Source organism: Staurois parvus, unplaced genomic scaffold (genome assembly GCF_062004578.1).
Source record: "Staurois parvus isolate SC_StPar_1 unplaced genomic scaffold, SC_StPar_1.0 ptg000696l, whole genome shotgun sequence".
NCBI lineage: Eukaryota > Metazoa > Chordata > Amphibia > Anura > Ranidae > Staurois > Staurois parvus.
Genome location: NW_028318492.1, coordinates 5,529,536 through 5,554,013, shown reverse-complemented (window position 1 = coordinate 5,554,013; position 24,478 = coordinate 5,529,536). Strand labels below are relative to the sequence as shown.

Sequence of the window (24,478 nt, the reverse complement as noted above, 5' to 3'; positions counted from 1 at the left end):
GGCAGCAGTGTGCACCAATAGGAGACAAGTGTGGGCGGAGACGGAGGTCTGTAGGTGTCTATGTGCAGGGAGCGTCCTCGGCTCCCGCCATATCCACTTGTGTCCAGTAGATGGCAGCTGAGCTCAATCCATGGAATGAGCTGGAGAAGGAGGGAGGGGCTGGGAGAGGAACGTCTGTGTACAATGAGATACAAATGTAACCATTCTGACTGATAGTATACACAATGGGATACATGGGGACAGCTGTGCGGTGCACGTCCGAGCGGATCCTACTAGAACATTCTCAGGCTTAGCTGCAGGACAGGATCTAACCTAGGCGGACTGACCATTTGGAAACTCGGGCACTGCCCGAGGGCCCGGGGTCAGTAGGGGGCCCCATGAGATGCCCCTGGTACCCTTTGCAAAGGCTTTTTTGAGTTTGGGAAAGGACACAGGGGCCCCATGATCCCCTATTGCCCGGGGGCCCCATGAGTTGTCAGTCCGCCCGAGTTACATATCTGATCTGTGGGTGCAGGAGGACTGGATCCAGCCTATCTGATCTGGGGGTGCGCCAGGACCGGATCTTTGCTATCTGATCTGGGGGTGCGCCAGGACCGGATCTTTGCTATCTGATCTGGGGGTGCGGCAGGACCGGATCTAGCCTATCTGTTCTGGGGGTGCAGGAGGACCGGATCCAGCCTATCTGATCTGGGTAAAACAATATAAACAGCGCAAATCAAAACCCTACATACATTATATTGATCAACCAATAAATCATATGTAAAAAATTAATAGTTAAATAAACAAATATTGTGATAAAAAAAATAAATAATAAAGTGTCCAAAAACATAGAGTCCTTGTTCCCAAAATACTTAGTGCTTCAAACCAAAAATAAAAGTCCTTCTCCTTTTAATATGTGCTCCCACCATCCACCAGTGCTGTAACCAACATAAACCGCACTCACCAGATAATGGTGAATTGCACGCCTTGTAGGACTTTTAGGGATCCTATACCTCCTCTACAGCCTCCAAGACTCCATTCCACCATATAGGGCTTAAGGTTCTCCTTCCATTCACTCCTGATTAATCCTTCCAAGTCAGATCCACAGCAGTGCAAGAGAAAAACATATATAGTGTAATATTGCTAATAACCTCGTATAATGGTTATTACCGGATCTAGCCTATCTGGTCTGGGGGTGTGGGAGGACCGGATCTTTGCTATCTAATCAGGGGGTGCGGCAGGATCGGATTCAGCCTATCTGATCTGGGGGTGCAGGAGGACCGGATCTTTGCTATCTAATCGGGAGTGCGGCAGAACCGGATCCAGCCTATCTGATCTGGGGGTGCAGGAGGACTGGATCCAGCCTATCTGATCTGGGGGTGCATGAGGACTGGATCCAGCCTATCTGATCTGGGGGTGCAGCAGGACCGGATCTAGCCTATCTGATCTGGGGGTGCGGGAGGACCGGATCTAGCCTATCTGGTCTGGGGGTGCAGGAGGACTGGATCCAGCCTATCTGATCTGGGAGCGTGGCAGGACCGGATGCAGCCTATCTGATCTGGGGGCACGGCAGGACCGGATCCAGCCTATCTGATCTGGGGGCACGGCAGGACTGGATCTAGCCTATCTGGTCTGGGGGCATGGCAGGACCGGATCTATCCTATCTGATCTGGGGACATGGGAGGACCAGATCTAGCCTATCTGATCTGGGGGCAGGGCAGGACTGGATCCAGCCTATCTGATCTGGAGGCACAGCAGGACCGGATCCAGCCTATCTGATCTGGGGGTGCAGCAGGACCGGATCTAGCCTATCTGATCTGGGGGTGCGGGAGGACCGGATCTAGCCTATCTGGTCTGGGGGTGCAGGAGGACTGGATCCAGCCTATCTGATCTGGGAGCGTGGCAGGACCGGATGCAGCCTATCTGATCTGGGGGCACGGCAGGACCGGATCCAGCCTATCTGATCTGGGGGCACGGCAGGACTGGATCTAGCCTATCTGGTCTGGGGGCACGGCAGGACCGGATCTATCCTATCTGATCTGGGGACATGGGAGGACCAGATCTAGCCTATCTGATCTGGGGGCAGGGCAGGACTGGATCCAGCCTATCTGATCTGGAGGCACAGCAGGACCGGATCCAGCCTATCTGATCTGAGGGCGCGGCAAGATCGGATCCAGCCTATCTGATCTGAGGGCGCGGCAGGACCGGATCCAGCCTGTCTGATCTGGGGGCACGGCAGGACCGGATCTATCCTATCTGGTCTGAGGGATCGGGAGGACTGGATCTAGCCTATCTGATCTGAGGGCGCTGCAGGACCGGATCCAGCCTATCTGGTCTGGGGGTGCAGGAGGACTGGATCCAGCCTATCTGGTCTCGGGGTGCAGGAGGACAGGATCCAGCCTATCTGATCTGGGGGTGCAGCAGGACTTGATTTAGCCTATCTGATCTAGGGGTGCAGTATAAGAAGTCAGGGAGCACAATGTCCAAAGTTTGAAAAATATGCTGGGTATTGGTATTCCTTATTATCTTCTGTACCAACAGTCACAACCTGGAAATGTCTGACAGGCAGTGCAGAGGCATTGCAGGGGTCAACAAGGAACACTAATATCCATTAGGCTGTCGTTAGACTAGGGTGATTAAACAGAACCTGTGCCTCCGTATTTCAGATTCCCCCCTTCAATCAGGGTCTTTATCGGAGTACTTCCTTACATCAGCTGTCTACATCAGAGTGCCTCATATGTCAAATGTAGTGATGGGCCAAACACCCCCCTGTTCAGTTCGCAGTCGAACATCCGAACCTACCAAATGTTCAACCGCAAACTTCGAACACAGAGGACAATTCACTAAGCAGTATCTTACTGCATTTATAAGATACCGCAGAGCTACTAAAATACCACAAGTTATATTATTAAAGTGTTACTAAACCCACAGCAGTAAAATCAGTCTGTACATGCAGTAAAGCATGCTTGTTATAATCACTGTGGAACCTAAGGGGTTAATCATCTGCAATGTGTTAAAAAGGATGTTTGATCTTCTTCTCTGTGATCCTCCCCTTCTTCCAGTATCTTCTAAATATCTCCTGATAGAACAGAGGCTCGGGGGCAAGCTTCACATGCTCAGTTTGATGTGTATTACTGCAAAGTGTTTTCTTTCTTTGGAGAGTGCATGTGATCAGCACCTTCCAGACAGAGGTCAGGGGTTCTGCATCTTTCTAAAGGAAATGCAAACTCCTCCTACAAGCTTTGACCAGTGCTCTGCTGGACACTGATAGAAGTCACAAGACTGCTCTAATTGCTGATGAGAAAAGGTATTTAGCATTTACGTATATTTACTAAAATAATTGCACTTCCATGTTGTGTGTACTGTGAGAGACCAGGATATAGTGGATGTAGGGTCCTGGGTTTAGTAACACTTTAAGTCATTGCCAGTATTTTAGTAGTGAAGACATTCTTTAATGTTTCTGCTGACAGTGTTCTCAACTGACAGCTGAATGTGAAAAGAATTGCTGGCATTGCCCTACAATTACATTTTTTTTTGTAAACTGTGTGGGGTTCCACCCATCAATAAAAAGCCCCTTGGGTCTGGTATGGATTTTGAGGGGAACCCCTACACCAATTTTTTTTAAAACTTTTTTGGGGGCCCCCCCCCCCCCCAAATCCATACCAGACCCTTATCCGAGCACGCAGCCTGGTAGGTCAGGAAAGGGGGGGATGAGCAAGCGCCACTTCCCTCCTGTACCATACCAGGCCACATACCCTCAACTTGGGGGGTGGGCTTTGATGGGGACAAGTACCTCTTCCTCACAACCGTGGCCAGTGGTTGTGGGGGTCAGCGGGCGGAGGGCTTATCAGAATCTTGAAGCCCCTTTTAACAAGGGGGCCCCAGATCCTGCCCCCCCATGTGAATAAGTATGGGGTACATGGTACCACTACTCATTCACAAAAAAAAAAAGTATAGCATAAAAAAATGATAGTAGACAGAGTTTGACAAGTCCTTTAATAAATACAAAAATTTGAAAAATGTCCCCCGAAGTAGATCCAACATCAATCATGATGCCTGACGCCACCACCGACCCCAAAATAAAAACAAACGCTCGACTCTTGATGCTGGCTCCCACTGTCTGACAGCAGCACCAGAATGACAGTTCTTAAATACTGTGATGACCTAATCATGTGTTGTGATTGGCCAATGCATTGCACATGACCTGGGGTCAGGTGCATTTCTTTGGCCAATCACAGTGCACTGTCAAGGCGCAGTGCATTGTGGGGCGCATCGGGCGAACAGCCTGCTGAACACTCTTACCATTCATGTGTTTCGCCGAACACACGAACTGCCAATGTTCGCATTGAACTTATGTCCGACCGAACATCAAGACCAACACTAGTCAAATGTCCCCATCAGAACCCCCCTTACCTCACTTGTCAACATCATAGTCCCCCTTCCATCAGTCCTTCCCATCAGAGTGCCCCCTTACATCAACTGTCTCCCATCAGATTGCCCCCTTACATCAAATGTCCCCATCAGAACCCCCCTTACATTATTTGTCAACATCATAGTCCCCCTTCCATCAGTCCTTCCCATCAGAGTGCCCCCTTACATCAACTGTCTCCCATCAGATTGCCCCCTTACATCAAATGTCCCCATCAGAACCCCCCTTACATTATTTGTCAACATCATAGTCCCCCTTCCATCAGTTCTTCCCATCAGAGTGCCCCCTTACATCAACTGTCCCCCATCAGAGTGCCCCCTTACATCAAATGTCCCCATCAGAACCCCACTTACATTATTTGTCAACATCATAGTCTCCCTTCCATCAGTCGTTCCCATCAGAGTGTCCCCTTACATCAACTGTCCCCCATCAGAGTGCCCCCTTACATGAAATGTCCCCATCAGAACCCCCCTTACATTATTTGTCAACATCATAGTCCCCTTTCCATCAGTCCTTCCCATCAGAGTGCCCCCTTACATCAACTGCCCCCCATCAGAGTGCCCCCTTACATGAAATGTCCCCATCAGAACCCCCCTTACATCATTTGTCAACATCATAGTCCCCTTTCCATCAGTCCTTCCCATCAGAGTGCCCCCTTACATCAACTGCCCCCATCAGAGTGCCCCCTTACATCAACTGCCCCCATCAGAGTGCAACCTTACATCAACTGTTCCCCATCAGAGTGCCCCCTTACATCAAATGTCCCCATCAGAACTTTCTTTTTCCAAAATTTTCAGTATTTTTTCATCTATATAGCAAAAAAAACCCAGTGGTGATCAAATACAACCAAATGAAAGTTGTATCTGTCTAAAAAAATATATAAATTTCATATGGGTACATTGTTGCATGACTGAGTAATTGGCATTCAAAATGTGATAGTGCTGAAAATTGGCCTGGACTGAAAGGGGTTGAAAGTGTCCGGACTTGAAGTGGTTAAGAGTGACACAAAATGGGATCGTTATTCTTCAAAAGCAATCCATACACATCCACTACTTATTGGCCTTGTAATCTAGTTTTCATTAAATTGTTTCTTAATGTGTTTTCTGCCTCCTTATAACATCCTTTGTGGACTCCCAAACCTCCTCTTTTCCCTCTCGCCTGTTTAGAATGAGCATGTTAGTTGCAGTCATGTGCACTGCTCTGTGCACACTACACATCCCATAGTCCAGGGGTCTCCAAACTACAGCCCTCCAGGTGTTGAGGAACTGCAAGTCCCATGAGGCCTTCCAAGACTCTGACAGCCACAGGAAAGACTACCAGAGGCAGAGGTACGATGGGACTTGTAGTACTTCAACAGCTAGAGGGCCACAGTTTGGAGACCCCTGACATAGGCCATAGTCCATCTCAGGCGCAAGCAAGAGAGGGTGGCTATGCTCCCACACATGGTGCAACCATGGAGAACAAACGTAGCCATCATCTAACAGAAAGTCAGGAATTTGGAGATTTGGAGGAGACTTAAGAGCAATAGAAGGTATTTTCCAGTTAAGAATACATAGTTGAATAGATTAAAAAAAACAGAGTTAAGTATCACTTTAAAGTGTATCTCTAAGCAACAATTTTATTATTTACGAATGCGTATACATGTTTAAGCACATAATTCACATGTTCTTAGATACAGATTTATAGATTTCGTATTACAGATCTGAAAGCAGCTCATGTTTATAGCTCATGTGAATATCTCCACTGAAAACAATGCAGCTGTGTTCAGATCTGTTATTAACCCCTTCCCATTGATCATACGGTTATATTCGGCCTCACAGAAGTGGGCCTTTAGTCGTGGGGTTGCATAGGTGTTGGCTCTGAGGAAGAGGCTGAGTCCTCGAAACGCATCAGCCAGTTGGTCATCCAGGGTTCCATCGCTGTGGACTCAGATGCTGTATGGATTGAACACCTTTCTTCATTGTGACATACCTATGTTTTATATGTCCATTGTGAGTATCATACCTACTTTTTTATTCTTTCAATAAATATTTTTAAACAATAATGCACTAGGCCGTTGCACCCTCTTTTTGTTTTTTTTCATTTGCATATATGCTACATCTCTTTGTTCTGGGAGCGCTCTGCACAGTGCACTCCCATAACAGAAACCAGGCTCTCGCCAAGAGTCCCTAGGTCGGTCTCAAACTAACATTCAGTACCTGGGACTTCGGTTCCTGGTCACCTGATTGCTGTGACAGTCTCTGATTGGCTATCACAGTGATCAGTCACAGTGCAGCCTGCCCATGTGTTTACTTCCTCTTCTGAATGAAGGGAAAGATACATTGTATCTCTCTCTCCTTGCAGGAGAGGAAGATGTAAAGGCCACATGTACACTAACCTGCTCTGACTGCCAAACGTGCAAAATACACAAAACATGGCAAAAATGCATGTAAACATGATCTCACTTCTCACAAAGGATGCCAGCAAATCTACCCTCTCCTGCTACTGGTCAGCCTGGACAAGCAGCAGAGCCTGTGCCCATCCCGCTGTGGGCTGTCTGCTGCACTGTCAGTCCCTACAATGTGTGAACTGCAGGAGGAGGACATTTTGATGCTAGAGTCTAGTGTGAGCAAACTCTCTTAGAGAGGTGTGCTGTCAGCTCTGCATTCATGTCAGGACACCTCTATCCAAGCAGCCAGCAGCACTGTGTTACCAGCTCCAGAAATGAAACAGCTGCAAATACACTGCATCTCTATCCAACACCTAAGCCACAGTACAGGGAAATATATTACAGCTGGTGGGACAGGGGCAGGCTCTGCCGCTGGTTCCGGATGACCAGAGGCACTGATTATTGCAGGAGATGGTGGTGGCTCTGCTGGCATCCTCTGTGAGAAGTGGGATTAGCGGCATCAGATCTGGAGGAGCTCTTAGTGTTAGGTGAGAAGAAGTCTTCTACTGGAACCTAATGGCAAGATTGTCTCACCTCCCTCCAACCACCTTTCATTACGGTTCACCACTTCTCCTAGTCACAGCGACTCCCTGACCCTTTAAATACACCTTCCCCCACACTACCTCTCCTTCACTTCTCCAGTCACAGCATCTCCCACCCACCTCCCTTCCTGGTCACTGTGCCTCTCTGCCACCTATCTTACTGCCCAGCACCTCCAAACTCAAACCCCTCCTCTTCCTCCTCATACCACTTCCCTATCTTCATTCTACCCATGTTTTACCCTCCTGCAACCTTTCCCCCCACCTTTTTACCATCCCTCGTCCTCCCACCATAGTAGTGTGCTGGTAGCTGTAGTCCTATAGAGACTGGATCAATTCAAGTACAGTGTGCTTCAATATATTAAATGTTTGGTTTTGAGTTTAGATACTCTGGAACAACTTCATCTCCTTAGGACGTATAAAAACATCCAGGATTGAAATTTACAGCTGCTGGTCGGCTGTTCAGAAAAAGTGATCTGGGTGGCTCTACAGCCACTCATTCACTTTTACTGTAGTGAGTAGCGCCTTGTTATCCTCCTTGTGATAGCAATAAAGTTAAATTAAACAAAATTAAGAGTGTAAAACATTTAACAAAATAAAAGTAATATTTAGGCACCCTCACTCCTCTTGGGCATACTTGCAAATGTATGCATAGATCCTCACATGTGAAGTATCGCCACCAATGTCTAAGTGACAGGAATATATCTAGGGACATCATTCACAGCTATCTGTAAACTGATAACCTGTAAAAGGTTTTAAAGTGTCACCTATGAAAAACTTTAGGTACAGTATTTTGTTACCATTTTCTGGTAGCACCCAGTTTTGAGTCTTTACATGTTTGGTATCTATTTGCTCAATGCAACCCCATCTTTTATGTTTTCCCAAAAAAGGGTATTATATTGTGTTTGTGCACTAAAATTAATTTTAGTTTATTTTTTTCCTGTGCAAATATTGTGCAACATAAAACATTCCAACAGTCACCATTTTAAATTCCAGCGGAGCGGCGGCCATCTTGGTACTCCTATTTCAGCTTATCTAATTTACTCCACGTGGATTGCTTTTACTGATTTTTGAATAAAGAACTACACTACATACTATTTCTGGGCTCCTGTGGTGAGCTATTTTTCTAGGACAGATTCCATAATCAGTTTGCCTGTGGTGGAGCAGTCCATGTCAGAGGTGCCTGGCTGTTCTTTCCATCCCGATTTGATATACATACTATTTACCAGTAGCTTTCTGGTGAGTGTACATCTGGCAGAGGTGGTGGATTCCTTCATTGAATCATTTCACACTTTATCCTTCACCGTGATTACTGTGCCTTGTAGTCCCACAGACACTATTCATTTTCATATGGACTACATTGAGTTTCACTTTATATGTTGCACTTGACTGTTTCACAATATTATATTGATCATGTATACGTTGCACTTGACTGTTCCACAATATTTATTATCTATTTAGCACTGTGCTGTACACTACTCTTTTGAGGAGTTGTTACCATTATCTTTGTATATTATTTGTGTATTTAATAATTTATTTAGTGCTGCACTTTTTGTCACATTTTTATGTAGTTACAGCTTTTAAATCAGACCAAAGAATGCTGTTTTCAGAAAACAATTAGTCTATATTGAAGCCTGTTCTAATAACTTTTGTATGTTATTATATTGATACAATATGATTTTTGCATGTTATAATATTGATATAGTATGATGATGATGATGATGATGATGATGATGAAACAAAAAGAAAAGCTGCTTATAAAACAAATATTACAACAAATAATATAACACAGAAAGAACTTCATATATATTATTCTTCTTTATTGAGCTTTTTTATTTTTTTTTTTAAAAGGTAAAGTGGATAGATAGCATGTGCCCATCATGAAATCTCTTATGTACAGTGGCAGAATGGCAGATACACTTTTAAATACTAGCATAGTTACTGAAAACTATTTGCACAAATATTCCCTTACTACCTATACATGCTGTCATGATCCCTACTGAAAAAGCCTGACACAGACTGCCCAGCAATGCGTTTCAAGCTCTCAGCAGTGAAATATTAAAATACACTATGCTGTACTGAGAAACCTTTCAGCACAGGCATAGATATGAGATTACAAATGACCAACCATGTCGTGACATCTTTGCTAGAAATGGCATGGTTAAAGCACAGACTGATAAAACTCACAACAGAAGCAGAAAACTGTACTTTGGTATTATTCTATTATGAGAATATCAGGCAAGACCAAAATACTTAACCCAAAAAAATAGCTTACATATCCTTGATAACTTTTTTTTTTACCAAATAGGGGCTCTAAAATCCCTCTTTGGATGTATAAAGCACCCGCACCTCCATTTTCCTGCTGCTGATCACCATTATTGTATTGAGGACGGTCAATATTTTGCTGAGGTCACACAATCTGTATATGTTTAGGACTATAAGAATACAGTCTGAACCAAACACAGAAATTCATTAGATCAAGGTTTGTTAAATTGTATGGTCGGAATGTAATGCCTATGAAATGTGTTGGCCTTGGACCCTTTGTTTCTTGGGGAATTTTTACAATAAAGCATCGTTGCCCATATGCCAGAAGCATAAGAAATTACACTGATGTCATTTCTCTAGGCTAAAGGAACAGAGTCACAAGACATTAGACTGCTTAAAGCAGATAAGAAGTGTTTGTGGGATTGAACATGTTTGTGACATCTATAAATGCTACATTAGGCTGCTTAAATTAGATAAGAACTTATTTGTGCATTTAAAAATGTTTACAATTTGCTGGCTCCTCCTGGAGTGGGCTTGGTGCCCGCCCATTTCGAGAAAGATGCCAGAAACAGGGTATATAACGGGAAACCTAAACGTGGTCAGGTTGGGAGCCTTCCTATGCGAAAGGGGACGCTCTGACGCTGGGATTTTTGACAAGGCTATATAGGCTCATCAAATTGGTCAGGTTTATGGCTTCTCATGACCCCCTGTGCATTATGGTTCCGATGGAGTCTGTTCCTTCCTGTCTTCCCATAGCTTTGCTAATGTATTAATTTTATGCTGTCAAAAGATGTGTTTATTTCATGCTGTAATGCTCACATTATTATTGGTGTGTGTTATTATGCAGATTGTGATAACTATAAGATATATCCTCCTGTGTGTCATGTGATAATAAAAGTGGAGGTTTTGACAGTCCAAGAATACAGCAGTTGGATTCTGTTATTTCTTGGAGTGCCGAGTGAATGCTATGATGTGCCAGGGCAGGTGTTCATTTGGTAATGGGTTTCTTGCATGCTTAGAATAATAGTGTAAATGCTGATTAAATTGTAAATGTGTGGTATACATGACATTTTGTTTGTGTTTTAGTCCAGCATTGCATTACACCAGACAAAACTTTTTTTTGTTTTGTTTTGGATGGCGTAAGGGGGGGTTAGAACATCTGTATGGTTTTTAATGCTCTCTAGGACTCTCATAGAAGGAATTCCTCCCACTTTCTGTCCCAGAGACAAATATTTCACCAGACAAGTTGTGAGGGAACATTGCTAAAAATAACCCTCCCCTACGTTTTATTTCTGTCTTTGTTACTACCATCCTTCAGAGGACAGCACTATGTATGTGAGGTCTAAGTGTGGGGTAATCTCTCTAACGGAGCCCTAGACAGCAGTGAAAAGTGACAGGGGTTCTAACCCTTCTCCCATATATTTATAGCAAAGGTTTTGCTATTTAAAAACTTTAAGGAAGCTCCAATGAGGTTCATTAGCGTTGACATTTAATTGTTTATAGAAATGTCAAAAAGAACTTTATGTTTATATTTGGCTAGAGTGGAAAGGGATTACAACACCTGTCAGGATTTAATTGCTGTCTGTGTCCCCATTAGGGAGATTCACCCTCTCTATTTGCCCTGTTTACCATTATCGCTAAAAGTAAAAGAAGATCCCAAATTTTAGGATGTCTCTAGACTGGAATAGAGGTGAAATTTTCCAGTGGGGACACTAGTTCTGGTGACAGTCACGGTTTCTCTGACTTTGGAAGGATAATTTTCTGTTTAGGGTTTTGGACAGGAAGTGAAGGCAAATCTCCACAATGGGACACAGATGGCAAAAAAAAAAAACTGTAAAGAGGTTATAATCCTCCCTTACTTTATTCAAAATGAAAAAAGCTTTGTCTTCAGTTCTACTTTAAGCCATAGTGGTTGGCTTTTGCCATATATGGCCCAATATAACAGATCCAGTAGGTCAGGCTACTGTTTGCATGAACATATAATGCCTAGGCATAGGTGATCATCACCAGGAACAAACTTGAAATAAAAAGCAGTCAGGGGCATAAATCACACCAATATTCCCCCATTTGTGTACATAACCACATTTTACCAGGTCTTGCAAAGAAGAAATTGTCCTATTTTGCCTTAATTTATTCTAATAGGTGGGCTAAAGTGCAAAAATAAGCTGCCAGTTCAGGATATTACATTTGTTGCATGCTAAGCAGACCTAAATTGTTTGTGACTAAGTCCAGCCAAACATGGATTGAAATTCAGCCAGTTTAGCAGTGACTGGCAGAACCTCAATCCATGTATGGGCAGGGAGGTTGTAAAGAAGTCAATCTGCCAATCAACTTCTGTACAACTGTCTGATGGATTTTTCCTGCTTGATCAGCACTGTCGGCTATATCAGATCAGCATATCCTAATGGTGGAGAAATCTTCCTGCTGTCAGTATACAATAGCTCTGCAAAGAGGATTTTCCCATCCACATCAAATGTTTGGATGGGGGAATCGGGTTATATTTGGTTCATTCAATCCATCTATGGACTGCCAATGTCTGATACGTTATTCTCACTAGATCTCTGCCTACTGCAGTTTGTGTACTTCCATCTTCTGGCCATCAAAGAAAATAAAGTTTTTGGTTTTCTATAAACAGTTGTTCGCAGAAATGGTAGTGAAAATGGAAGGCTATAGGTGTAGGGGTATACACATACCACTTTGAATGACTAATTAGCCAATTTCTGACCACCTACACCAGTCAGAAGGTTTAGCTCATTTTCTGTCCAGATTCACCCACTGGTTTGCTGAGTTGTTCCCCTTTTAAATATGTCCAACCAGCATCCGGATTTGATGAGAAATCCTTGTCTCAGCAACATTTGCCCTATCTAGTATACAGTGAATGTCATAGTCCTTGGTATCAACTGCATTTATACATTCGACATTTTAAGAAGATTTATCATTGATTTCCTTAGAAATCCTCCTTTAGAAAACTCGCTGTACTCAGTCATAGTTACTCCTTGCCACACACATTTACCACCTTGAAAACGGAATTTAGAGTTATATGCTCATTTGCAAACACCAACAGTTGTCCTCACCATCAAGAAACAAATGAATGCACTACAAAACAAATACTATTACTGATGAATAAGTCAAATCAGCTATATTCTTCCTCTTTAACATACACTCATTTTTTTCTTCCTGTAAGAGTCAATACATGGTACTCATTCTGCATTTTTTTTTTACAGTAGAACTACAGAACTAAACTTTTATTCAATTTGGATAGGTCATAACAAACGTCAGTTTTTTTTACCGTCTGTGTCCTATTAGGGAAACTTCCCTTCATTTTCTTATCCCTTCCTGTCAAAACAGGAAGTGAGAGAAAATCTCCCAAGTGTGGATATTCCTGGCTACCACCAAGGTCACCAGAACTAGTGTTCCCTCTATTATTGTTCTGATGACAATCCAAAATTTGCTTTCATTTTAGGTGATAATGGTAAACATGACAAACAGAGAGGGTTAATCTCCCCAACAGGGACCTTAAAACCCGACAAATCTAATCTCTCCCCATTCTAGCCAAAACTTTAAAAAAAAATATTTAGTTTTATATACATTTTTTCATAAACACATGTAACTGAACTCACTTAGCAATTTATACATTTACAGGTGCAAATAAAAGTAATATATAATCTGTTTTTGCTAGCACCTTTAAACTAATACTGGTGTAGACTAGACATTGCAAATAGTGAATACATCAGCTGTGTGCATAACACAATGGAGTTGATTTACTAAAACTGGTGCACTCAGGATCTGTGCATGGTAGCCAATCAGCTTCTAACTTCAGCTTGTTCAAATAAGCTTTGGCTATAAAACCTGGCAGCTGATTGGTTTCTATGTAGAGTTGCACCAGATTTTGAACTCTCCAGTTTTAATAAATAACCCCCAATGTTATCTATACTGTGCACTAATCACAAGCTTAAAAACACGGTTTGTTTACTTGAGCTTAATCAGTCTGTGCTTTATGAAGATTTTCTAGCATTGCAATAAAACACCCTGGTAATAGGAACATGGTTGGTAAAAAAAATGTTCTTAACTTTTGACCTCATAAAAGTTAAGGAAACACCATAACAAATTGTAGTGACCCAATGGCAGGATCCCTTTGAACCAGAAATGATTAATCATGAATTGTTATGTAATGCAATAAAGTACCTGCATAATACTGTGTTATTCTGTATGTGCAAAGAGACATATACATAAATTTATATATATATATTTACATGACAAGACAAAATAAAAATACCTAATATATTACATTTGTCAAATTCATAACGAATGAATGCATTCTGCAAGTGATCTCTTTATACAAGGCCTTGCCACAATAGCATGTTGTGTACAATGCATAAAGCAGTTACAGTTTTGTTGTACCTATCACATCTATGCAATGTCATTAAAATATGTTTGCTTATTTTAACTCTTCTTAGAAAAATGCATACAAATGCATTATATCCAATCAGTCTGCATTCAGTTGTCATTAAACCTTACTGTATTGTTATGAGTTGTTGCAATAGAAAGACAATCAAAATGCAGCAATATCTCAGCTCAGGGACAGCTGCCTTAAGACAAAAAAGTCTGCATATTGTGTATCCCCTTTAATATATACTACTGTGTATATTATGCAGCTTAGAAAGCACACAGTAATCTACTGGTAATATAATGTGTATATATATATATATATATATATATATATATATATAGAGTGTATATTTCCAGACATTGAAAGCAATATCATTTTTAATGACTTAAATCTACTAGGCTACAGTGATTCCAGTTTATTGTTGGAAAACAATACAGGAAAGTACACAAGATAAATATATATATATATCTATGCATATCGATATATATTATATATAGTGTATGTAACTGTGCTTGATGACAACAGCGGTCCACAGACCAGCATGCGTCACACAGCAGGGCAGTGCAGCACTGAAAGGCATAACCAAGTAACCAAGTTTTAACACAGGATCACTGCTTGAGTCCTTTAGGTGTATGTAAGCTCAGCCTGAAATTAAACCTATTTACTAAATGAACTACCCCTCTGTACAGTTGCAGTCAGTGAAATGGGATTTTGACTACCCCAGTCAGCCTTTTATATATATATATATATATATATATATATATATATATAAAAATATATATATATATTCATACTTTGGCAGTTTTTGAACCAATTTGTAAAGATTTAGCACTTTTTTGCAGTCAGTGAAATGGGATTTTGACTACCCCAGTCAGCCTTTTATATATATATATATATATATATATATATATATATATATTCATACTTTGGCAGTTTTTGAACCAATTTGTAAAGATTTAGCACTTTTTAATTAATTAAAATGAACTGAAAGCACATAAACCAGCTTGTGCACGTTTTACAATTTTTAAAATGATTATCATGGCGAAACAAGTGCAGGTAAAAAGCTGTTTTGTTCATTTGGATTTCTAGATGTGCTCACAAAGTACAGTTCATAGAACATACTGTATAAGCCTGGGACCATATATGTTTCAATACCTTAATGCTACTCCATTCGTTCAAAAGGCATATATTCTTCCATGCAAAAGCGAACCTTTCAAATATCATATTTGTACCACACTATGTGACTATAATCAATGGCAATCAAGAATATTCATAGCCAAGACCAGATTAGCATGTAAGGTCTCCCTACTGACCTAACAGGTCAACTACTCAATGCAGCTCAAGCTGCCACTGTAAGCTGAAACGCATCATGGTCTGTGGACATGGATTGGAAATACAAAATAATATGTTTGGAACTGCGAGTTGTGAAGAAGCCATGAAAGGTGCACTTTAACCAAATAAAAAAAAAGTTATGGACAATTGGCAAAATTATCAAAATACTCATTTTAAGAAAGCAGTCAGATAAAAATGTGAAAAAAATCACAAAACTATTCCATCGTTTTTTTAGTCCTCTGGCAATAAAATGTCTATGGCATAGATAACCGAAGCATCATACTAGTGTTTCAGGTAGTGCATCTGTGTTATCGGCTGACAGAAGTTCCCATATCTGCCATCTTTCTCTTTGCCACTCCTGCCAGTCAGGATCTGTTAAGTTTTTACTGTTTTGGCTGTTGGTTGGGGTTTTTAGAGAAGTGTGTCTAGTCTGAAAAGGTTGTTCACTAGATGGAGTCCTTCCTAAAGATGCCCCAACAACTGTTTCAGACCTTGGTGGCCTCAATACTGGTTGCTCTGTTGAATACACTGGGGATCGTTGAGGCTGTGTTGCAGCTTGTTTTGTTGAACCAGGGTAGGGTGGAGGGAGTCGTGCTTCATTTCTATTGATGTCAGAATGCCGTAAGTTCAAAGGAGGTGGCCTGTTTGGAGGGCATGTTACTGTTGCATTGTCCTCCGTTACATCTTCTGTACTGTTTGAAGCCAAGTGTTGTTCACATCTTGTCTTGTGTTCAAGATTTCGTTTAGCTAAATCTGTTTGCGGAGTACTGCAAATACGTGTCACTGAATTGTGAGGTCTAAACTCCGGAATGGTAGTTGATGTATGTGTCCTTCGTATGTTTGGCTTGCCATTGTCCACTTCAGCTGATGAATTTTTACACAAAGGCCAATTCTGTGTCAGATTACCCTGGGATAGAGAAAATGGTCCTTGGTGCAAGGAGCTACTTTCATAGATATTCCCGTATGAACCTATGAGGAAAATTCAATATATTTAGTTAAAACAGTTAAAGGAGAGAACATATCCAAGACCAATTTAAAAGACAATGTCACTACATACATTAATATAAAAAATATAGCAAAGGTGCTTTACTGTTGCTCCCTTACTTTGGCAATCTGTGCCCTCGCTGCTGAGCAAGTGGTCCCCTTTTTAGTTCTGCTTGCTTAGCACTTGGGGGGCAGATTGTGAGTACCAAAAGAAAAAGGAGCAACAGTAAGTGCTCCTTTGCCATTTATTAGCCACATTAACTAATGCACTGCAACCTTGTATCTCAATATGTTAAAATCGTATAGCTATGGCCTCATGGCTACAGATGCTTTTGGGTATCCTTTGTAAATCCTGAGCATATTTTTGTGCCCAGGAGAGACAGCTGAAGAATATAGTCAAAACAGTAAGTAATGGTTGTATGCGGGTATATGCTGTGCTTGTATAAGCACAGGTATGCATATAAATCCCTGACGCACAAAAGTCAATGCCCATTTGAAAGCGTATACAAGTATGACATATACTGACAGCTTGTGTATGCCATTCATTACTATGAGCAGCTGTACGTTGTAGCTATCTCTCCCACTTGCAGAATTGCAATTACAATTACATTGGATGCACAAAAGCATTCATGTGTATGAGGCCTAAAACTGTGTTCAGGTATATTCACATTGAAGCAAATATTTATATATTATATATAATATATTATATTTAAAAACACAACCAGAGGAAGGCAATAAGGACAGCAAAGTACAATAAAACAACTGGCACATTATCACATTTGAAAATAAAATATATGATAAAAAAAATACTAATAGCACATTGGCTTTTAAACACACTAGTGCAAATATTAAACACAATATTTATATATGCACCAGAAGATTGGTGAGATTATGTCAGCAGTAACAACAGGTAGCTATGGCATTCCTTAGGTAACATATACAGTAGATATGAAAAGTCTACACACCTCTGTTAAAATGTCAGGTTTCTGTGATGTAAAAAAATGAGACAAAGATAAATCATTTCAGAATTTTTTCAACCCTTAATGTGACCTACAATATAAACTATACAACTCAATTGAAAAACAAACTGAAATATTTTAGGGGGGTGGGGGAGTAAACATGAAAAAACTAAAATAATGTGGTTGCACAAGTGTGTACACCCTCTTATAACTGGGGATGTAGCTGTGTTCAGAATTAAGCAATCACATTCAAATTCATGTTAAATAGGAGTCAGTACACATCTGCCATCATTTAAAGTGCCTCTGATTAACCCAAAATAAAGTTCAGCTGTTCTAGTAGGTCTTTCCTGACATTTTCTTAGTCTCATCCTACAGAAAAAACCATGGTCCGCAGAGAGCTTCCAAGAAATCAGAGGGATCTCCTTGTTAAAAGGTATCAGTCAAGAGAAGGGTGCAAAAGATTTTCCAAGGCATTAGATATACCATGGAATACAGTGAAGACAGTCATCATCAGTAGAGAAAATATGGCGCAACAGTAACATTACCAAGAACTGGACGTCCCTCCAAAATTGATGAAAAGACGAGAAGAAAACTGGTCTTGGAGGCTGCCAAGAGGCCTACAGCAACATTAAAAGAGCTGCAGGAATATCTGGCAAGTACTGGCTGTGTGGTACATGTGACAACAATCTCCCGTATTCTTCATATGTCTGGGCTATGGGGTAGAGTGGCAAGACAGAAGCCTTTTCTTTCAAAGAAAAACATCCAAGCCCAGATAAATTTTGCAAAAACACATCTGAAGTCTCCCAAAAGCATGTGGGAAAATGTGTTGTGGTCTGATGAAACCAAGGTTGAACTTTCTGGCCATAATTCAAAAAGATATGTTTGGGGCAAAAACAACAATACACATCACCAAAAGAACACCATTCCCACAGTGAAGTATGGTGGTGGCAGCACCATGCTTTGGGGCTGTTTTTCTTCAGCTGGAACTGGGGCTTAGTCAAGGTAGATGGAATTACGATCAGTTCCACATACCAGTCAATATTGGCACAAAACCGTCAGGCTTCTGCTAGAAAGCTAATCATGAAGAGGAACTTCATCTTTCAGCATAACAACCCAAAGCATACATCCAAATCAACAAAGGAATGGCTTCACCAGAAGAAGAGTAAAGTTTTGGAATGGCCCAGCCAGAACCCAGACCTGAACCCAATCGAACATCTGCGGGGTGATCTGAAGAGGGCTGTGCAGATCTGACAGATTTGGAGTGTTTTTGCAAGGAAGAGTGGGCAAATATTGCCAAGTCAAGATGTGCTGTGCTGATAAAACACATACCCAAAAAGACTGAGTGCTGTAATAAAATCAAAAGGCGCTTCAACAAATTATTAGTTTAAGGGTGTGCACACTTATGCAACCATATTATTTTAGTTTTTTATTTTTATTTCCCTCCACCTAAAAGATTTCAGTTTGTTGTTCAACTGAGTTGTACAGTTTATATGTTACAGTAACCACTTGCCCTCCAGAAGATTTACCCCCCTTAATGACCAGGCCTCTATTTGCTATTCGGCGCTGCACTAATTCAACTGATAATTGCGTGGCCATGCAATGCTGAACCCAAACGAAATGTACGTCCTTTTTTTCACACAAATAGAGCTTTCTTTTGGTGGTATTTGATCACCTGTGCACTTTTTATATTTTGGGCTATAAACAAAAAAACCCCAAAAATTTTGAAGAAAAACTATTTTTTACTTTCGGCTATAAAAAATATATAGTAAACTCAAAGTTAGTTATAAATTTAGGCCAAAATGTATTCTGCTATATGTTTTGGTAAAAATATCCAAATAAGTGTATTTGTGTAAACGTTATAGTGTTTACAAACTATGGCATAGATACCTGCAATTTACGCCATTTTTTGCTTATCAGAGCTGCACTAGTTTAACTGACAATTGCGAGGTCATGCAATATGGTACATAAATGTACGTCCTTTTTTACACACAAATAGAGCTTTCTTTTGGTGGTATTTGATCACTTGTGCACATTTCATTTTTGGTGCTATAAAGAAAAACATTTTTGAAAAAAACCAAAATTTTCTCATTTCTGTCATAAAAAATATCCAAAAAACTCAAATTTCATCGTAAATGTAGGCCAAAATGTATTCTGCTACATGTATTTGGTTAAAAAATTCCAATAAGTGTATATCGATTGCTTTGTGTGAAGGCTATAGCATCTACAATCTATGGTATAGATAATGGAATTTACACAGCTTTTACTTTCTGACTGCCATCACATTTCTTGAGGTGCTAAAATACCAGGACAGTACAAACACCCCCAAATGACCCCTTTTCGGAAATTAGACACCTTAAGCTATCTGCTGAGAAGCATATTGAGTCCATGGAAGATTTATTTTATTTCCACGAGTTTCTGGAAAATGACAAAAAATGTGTTTTGTTTTTTTACCCAAAATTGTCATTTAAATGATATATTTCTCACACAAGCCATGAGTATATGTGGAATCCTCCCCCCCTCAAATACATTCTTCTACTTCTACTGAGTATGGGGACACCACATGTGTGAGACTTTTTTGGGAGCCTAGCCACATACAGGAGCCTGAAATCCAATAACCACTTTGAAAGCCTGAAGGTGCGTAACTTCCTCACTTCACTTCCTCACTACCTATCACAATTTCAGAGGCCCTGAAATGCCAGGATAGCACCAACCCCCCCCCCCCCCCCCCAATGAGCCTTTTTTGGAAAGTAGACACCCCAAGGAATTTAAAAAGAGGCGAGTACATGGTGAGTATTTTGCAGATCTCATTTTTTCTCACAAGGTTTATATTACATTATCTAGTAAAACCAAGATCGGTGTGATCAGATGCTTTACCAGTTTACAAATGCCACCGTTTATATCCTGCAAAACTGAAGTGATGAAATGCTCGTAGCTTCCAATTTCTTAGACTATAGAGATGATTGGCACCATTCTGGTCTCCAATCAGCTCTATGGTCAGCTGGCAGAAACACCGGCTGCATTCTCAGGTTCCCCTGATGGCACAGGACTGCCTGAGAAGGACGTGGAAGGCAGCAGGGGAGTGGGGTTATCATCTCCCACTGCTTGTAAAAGCAATCCTGCAGCTAATTAGCCACTAGGATTGCTTTTACATGAAAGCCTGTTGTCGGCTGAAAAAATCAATACCAGGATGAGGCCTGCAGCTGTAGTCATCATCCTGGTATAACCATTCAAATTCCAGTGATGTACCAGTATGTCACTGGTCCTTGGTGGGTATATATGCTATGTTCTTTTTTTTTTTGTATGCAGCCTGTGGACTGAATGAAAAAAAAAGAAATCTCTGCCAGGAAAAGTGTGTGGTATACCGACCATTAGAATATACTGCCCTGCATCCACCCACTTCTAATGGTGGGCGCACATTAGGTTGCACGGTGCCACATGCACCAATTCCAAGACAAATGTTTAAATAGTGGCACGCTTGAATAAAAATTGTCTACGTATAAGTGGTACCCCATATGAAAAAAGGATGACACCAAGTCCCAAACTATCTTGCCACTACTCCCATGTAGTCTGGGCATCCGGGGGGCTCCACCTGACTATCTTTTCCCTCATAAATCTGAAACTTATATGTATAGCTTGTTGCCCTCTCACAGGTCTTATGCATCTTGACTCCATATCTGGCATGCTTGCTGGGGAGAAATTGTTTGAATGCAAGGCAGCCAGAAAAATTAATGAGGGACTCATCAATGCAGATGTTTTGCTGGGGAGTATAGAGATCTGCAAATTTTTGGTTAAGGTGATTTACGAAGGGATGAATTTTGTGGAGCTGGTCAAATTCAGGGTCACCCCGAGGTCGACAGAGTGTGTTGTCGTTGAAATGTATAGAACACATTATACTCTCATATCTATGCCTGGCCATGGCAGCAGAGAACACGGGCATATGATGAATTGGATCTGTGGACCAATACAACCACAATTCATTTTTTTTAGTAATGCCCATGTTGAGGGTTAGGCCTAAAAAAATGTAAATTCGGAAACCGTATTGGATTTCCATGCGAATGGTCTGGCAAGGTTTGAATTTGGGTTGGCGGTGATAAATTGTTTTGCATATAAATTGCTTTGATCCACAATCAATGCATACAGATATTCTGTGAAAAACAGCTCCAAAAAATCAAGGGGAGGAGTTAAATTTGCAGTTTTCACCCGAATTCCGGGTTGGGCAGTGAATGGGGGAAGTACGGGTGCTACAGAATTTGTGGACTGCCAATCAGGATTTGCAAGTACATCCGGAAGGATACTATGGGCTCTACAGGCCTGTGTGTGAATTCTTGGTGGTTGTGGGACAATACTTGTGCTCGCCACTGCATCAGCTTGTACTGCACTTATGGGACTCGCCACGTCACCAAGTGATACTGCAGTGCTGGTATGTGAAAGACCAGGATGGACTAGGCTGTTGGTGCTCGCCAGTTCACCAAAAGGTAGAGCGGCACTAGTACTAGCACTCTGCTGCATATGAGCGTCATCATGTGGTTGTAACATCTCAGCAATCTAGAAATGGGTCGGGTACGCCTGATCTTAGCAGGGACCTCTTCTCCATCGTCTGAGCTATCTGTCAGGGTGCTGTTGCTATCTACAGGTTCGTATTCTGAGCCTGATTCTGTCAGTGAGTCTTCCCCTTCGCTCTCACCTGACATACTGAGAATCCTGTAGGCCTCTTCACTAGTGTACCTTTGGTTGGACATTTTGGCCACTAAATGTATAGATACCTACGTCACCAAGTGATACTGCAGTGCTGGTATGTGAAAGACCAGGATGTACTAGGCCGCTATCGCTCGCCAGTTCACCAAAAGGTAGAGCGGCACTACTACTGGCACTCTGTTGCATATGAGAAATTTACCGGCAAATTCTAACAGAGATCAGGCCTGATTCTGCGAACACTGCAGTTTTGTGTGCAATGTATCAAGTGACAGTGACCTACTGACACTGCACTTGCCTCGTGTGCCCCCTACCCATAAATGCAGGATCACGTTTATATACGTGATCCTGCGCATAGGGGCAAAGCTGTTGCAGTATATGTACTAAGGGCGGTCCCCTGGTGGTTAAAGGTGGAAAAAGTTCTATAATTAATTATCTTTGTCTCATTTTTGTCTCATCACAGAAACCTGACATTTTAACAGTGGTGTGTAGATTTTTTATAATCACTGTAGAGATATGTTAAACCAATGTACAGACAATTCAGCCTGAGAATGAATCTATCCCACGCAATGAAAGACACAGCTCAACCCCCTTCCTTGCCCTGAGCGTGCTCTTGTATATTATTGACCCCATAGGTTGGGGGGGGGGGGGGTGCTGAGTTAATAGGTGAAGGTTAGTATAGTACACTTAAAGGATAAGTTTACCTTTGGGAACATGTCCTGCTAACACCTGCTGCCCCCCTTTCTCCATGACAGAAGCACGGGGAGAAGCTCCCCGTACTAGCTGACAGTTTTCAAAAACAGCGCAGCCGTGCGGGGCTCCACCCACACTGCCACGTCGTTCATTCACAGTGTTTTGTGAATGAATGAACTACAAGTCTTGACAGCCTTAGCGGCTGTCGGCTTATAGTCCTCAATGAGCTAGCATGGTGCTGTGGTAGTTCATTAAGTCTTCCTGTCAGCAAGTATTGGCTTGCCCTTTACGGGATATATGAACAAGCAGATACGGTGACAGTGTGTAAGAGACCTGCATGGCACCAGCGATCTGCTGATCACTGGTGCAATGCTTTACAGGCTCCTAACACAAAAAATAATAAATGTACATTTTTTTACCTGCAAAAAATGTGCATTTATTATTTTTTGTGGAAAGGTGAACTTATCCTTTAAACTGGTCTATTCATTCCTGGTGAATTATCAAAATGAGCACTCTATAAATGGTTTAAGTTGGCCAAAATATTGTTTGATAACCCTTGTCATAAAAGTGAGATGTGGCAGCCACCAACATAAAAAGGCAAACTCGATGACTATACGCTTTGCATTTAATAATTATATAAATAATGTTTTGAAGACAAAAGGTGGCTATTCCTGGAGATGACAGCATACCCTACCTGTCATTCCTTGATCCTTACAAGAGGATTTTAGTGTGGAATGCCATGTACCCCATATGTCGAAGTGCTCCTGTGGAGATTCTGAAATAAAAAAATATATTATTTGTTCTAAATTCACAAAAATAAAGCAAACAAACACAAAAAGCCAATGAAAAATATACCTCAAAGAGAAGCATGTCAGCTGTTAGGCCCAAGGAGGAAACAAGAGGAGAAAGTTGAAGGTTGATATGAAAGAAAGACTGTATGTGTAGTTGCTCTAATAAAAAGGAAAGAAGGAGATGGATAGTTGAGTTGATGCAGAAAGAGAAGACAGAAGGAATTGTGTACCCAGGACCGGATTTCCATCATTGGAGCCTGTAGGCACATGGTCATTGGAACAAGACGCAACACTCCTCTACTAAGATCATCTCTTTTACATAGAAAAGCAGAGCTCAATGTAAAGAATGTCCCAAAGAACGATCAGCAGTAGTGTCACTGAATTCACTCACAGGGTGATAGGAAAAGAAAGGCTTTAGAAAATTCATCATCTCTGACACGTGTCACCCAGCAACAACCCCACCTCTCAGCTAACTGGAAGAAGCTCCCCAGACCTCTCCACAGTATGCACACAGTCATTCTGAAGTCTCACGCTTCTGAGTAGCCAATATCCAGGATTTTCCAACACTGAAGATGGCTCTTCCCACTCTGACACCAGCAGCTTCTCTGACACATCAATCCCTATACAGCTAAAGATATAGATTGGATCCGTGTTCTTCCCACCACCTTGTAAATTATTTAATTGTAGTGATATTACTTCTGATCGTACTTTGAGGGTACTCCTTGTGCCAGGCTCTACTTTTTGGCTTTATCAGATACTGTTTTATAGGCTCTTTCCTGGCCACATTATAGCTCCAGGCTGATAGACTACCTCTTCTAGCTCCTTTAATTTGTGCATGCTATTCTTCTGTTTGCACCAGTGTACTGCTTTTGAAAATGTATGACTATATTATCTTTTACACAGAACATTTTCTTGTTTTACTGGTACTAACCTGGTTTATGGCATTGTGACAATGTATTAATAAACTATGTGAGATAGCTGAGAAAGAGGAAACAAT

The 24,478-nt window shown here is 41.5% G+C and overlaps 1 protein-coding gene across 1 annotated transcript in view; it reads right to left on the bottom strand.

The window, feature by feature from the left end:
• Window positions 1-9,174: 9,174 nt before the first annotated feature.
• Window positions 9,175-24,478, bottom strand: part of ARHGAP6 (Rho GTPase activating protein 6) — a 358,220-nt gene continuing 342,916 nt past the window's right edge. The window contains exons 12-13 of the mRNA XM_089653001.1: window positions 23,385-23,465; window positions 9,175-16,331 (exon numbers count right to left, since the gene is read on the bottom strand). Coding sequence (XP_089509127.1) covers window positions 15,640-16,331; window positions 23,385-23,465 — 773 coding nt within the window. The 3' untranslated portion in view covers window positions 9,175-15,639. The remainder of the gene's footprint in view (window positions 16,332-23,384; window positions 23,466-24,478) is intronic.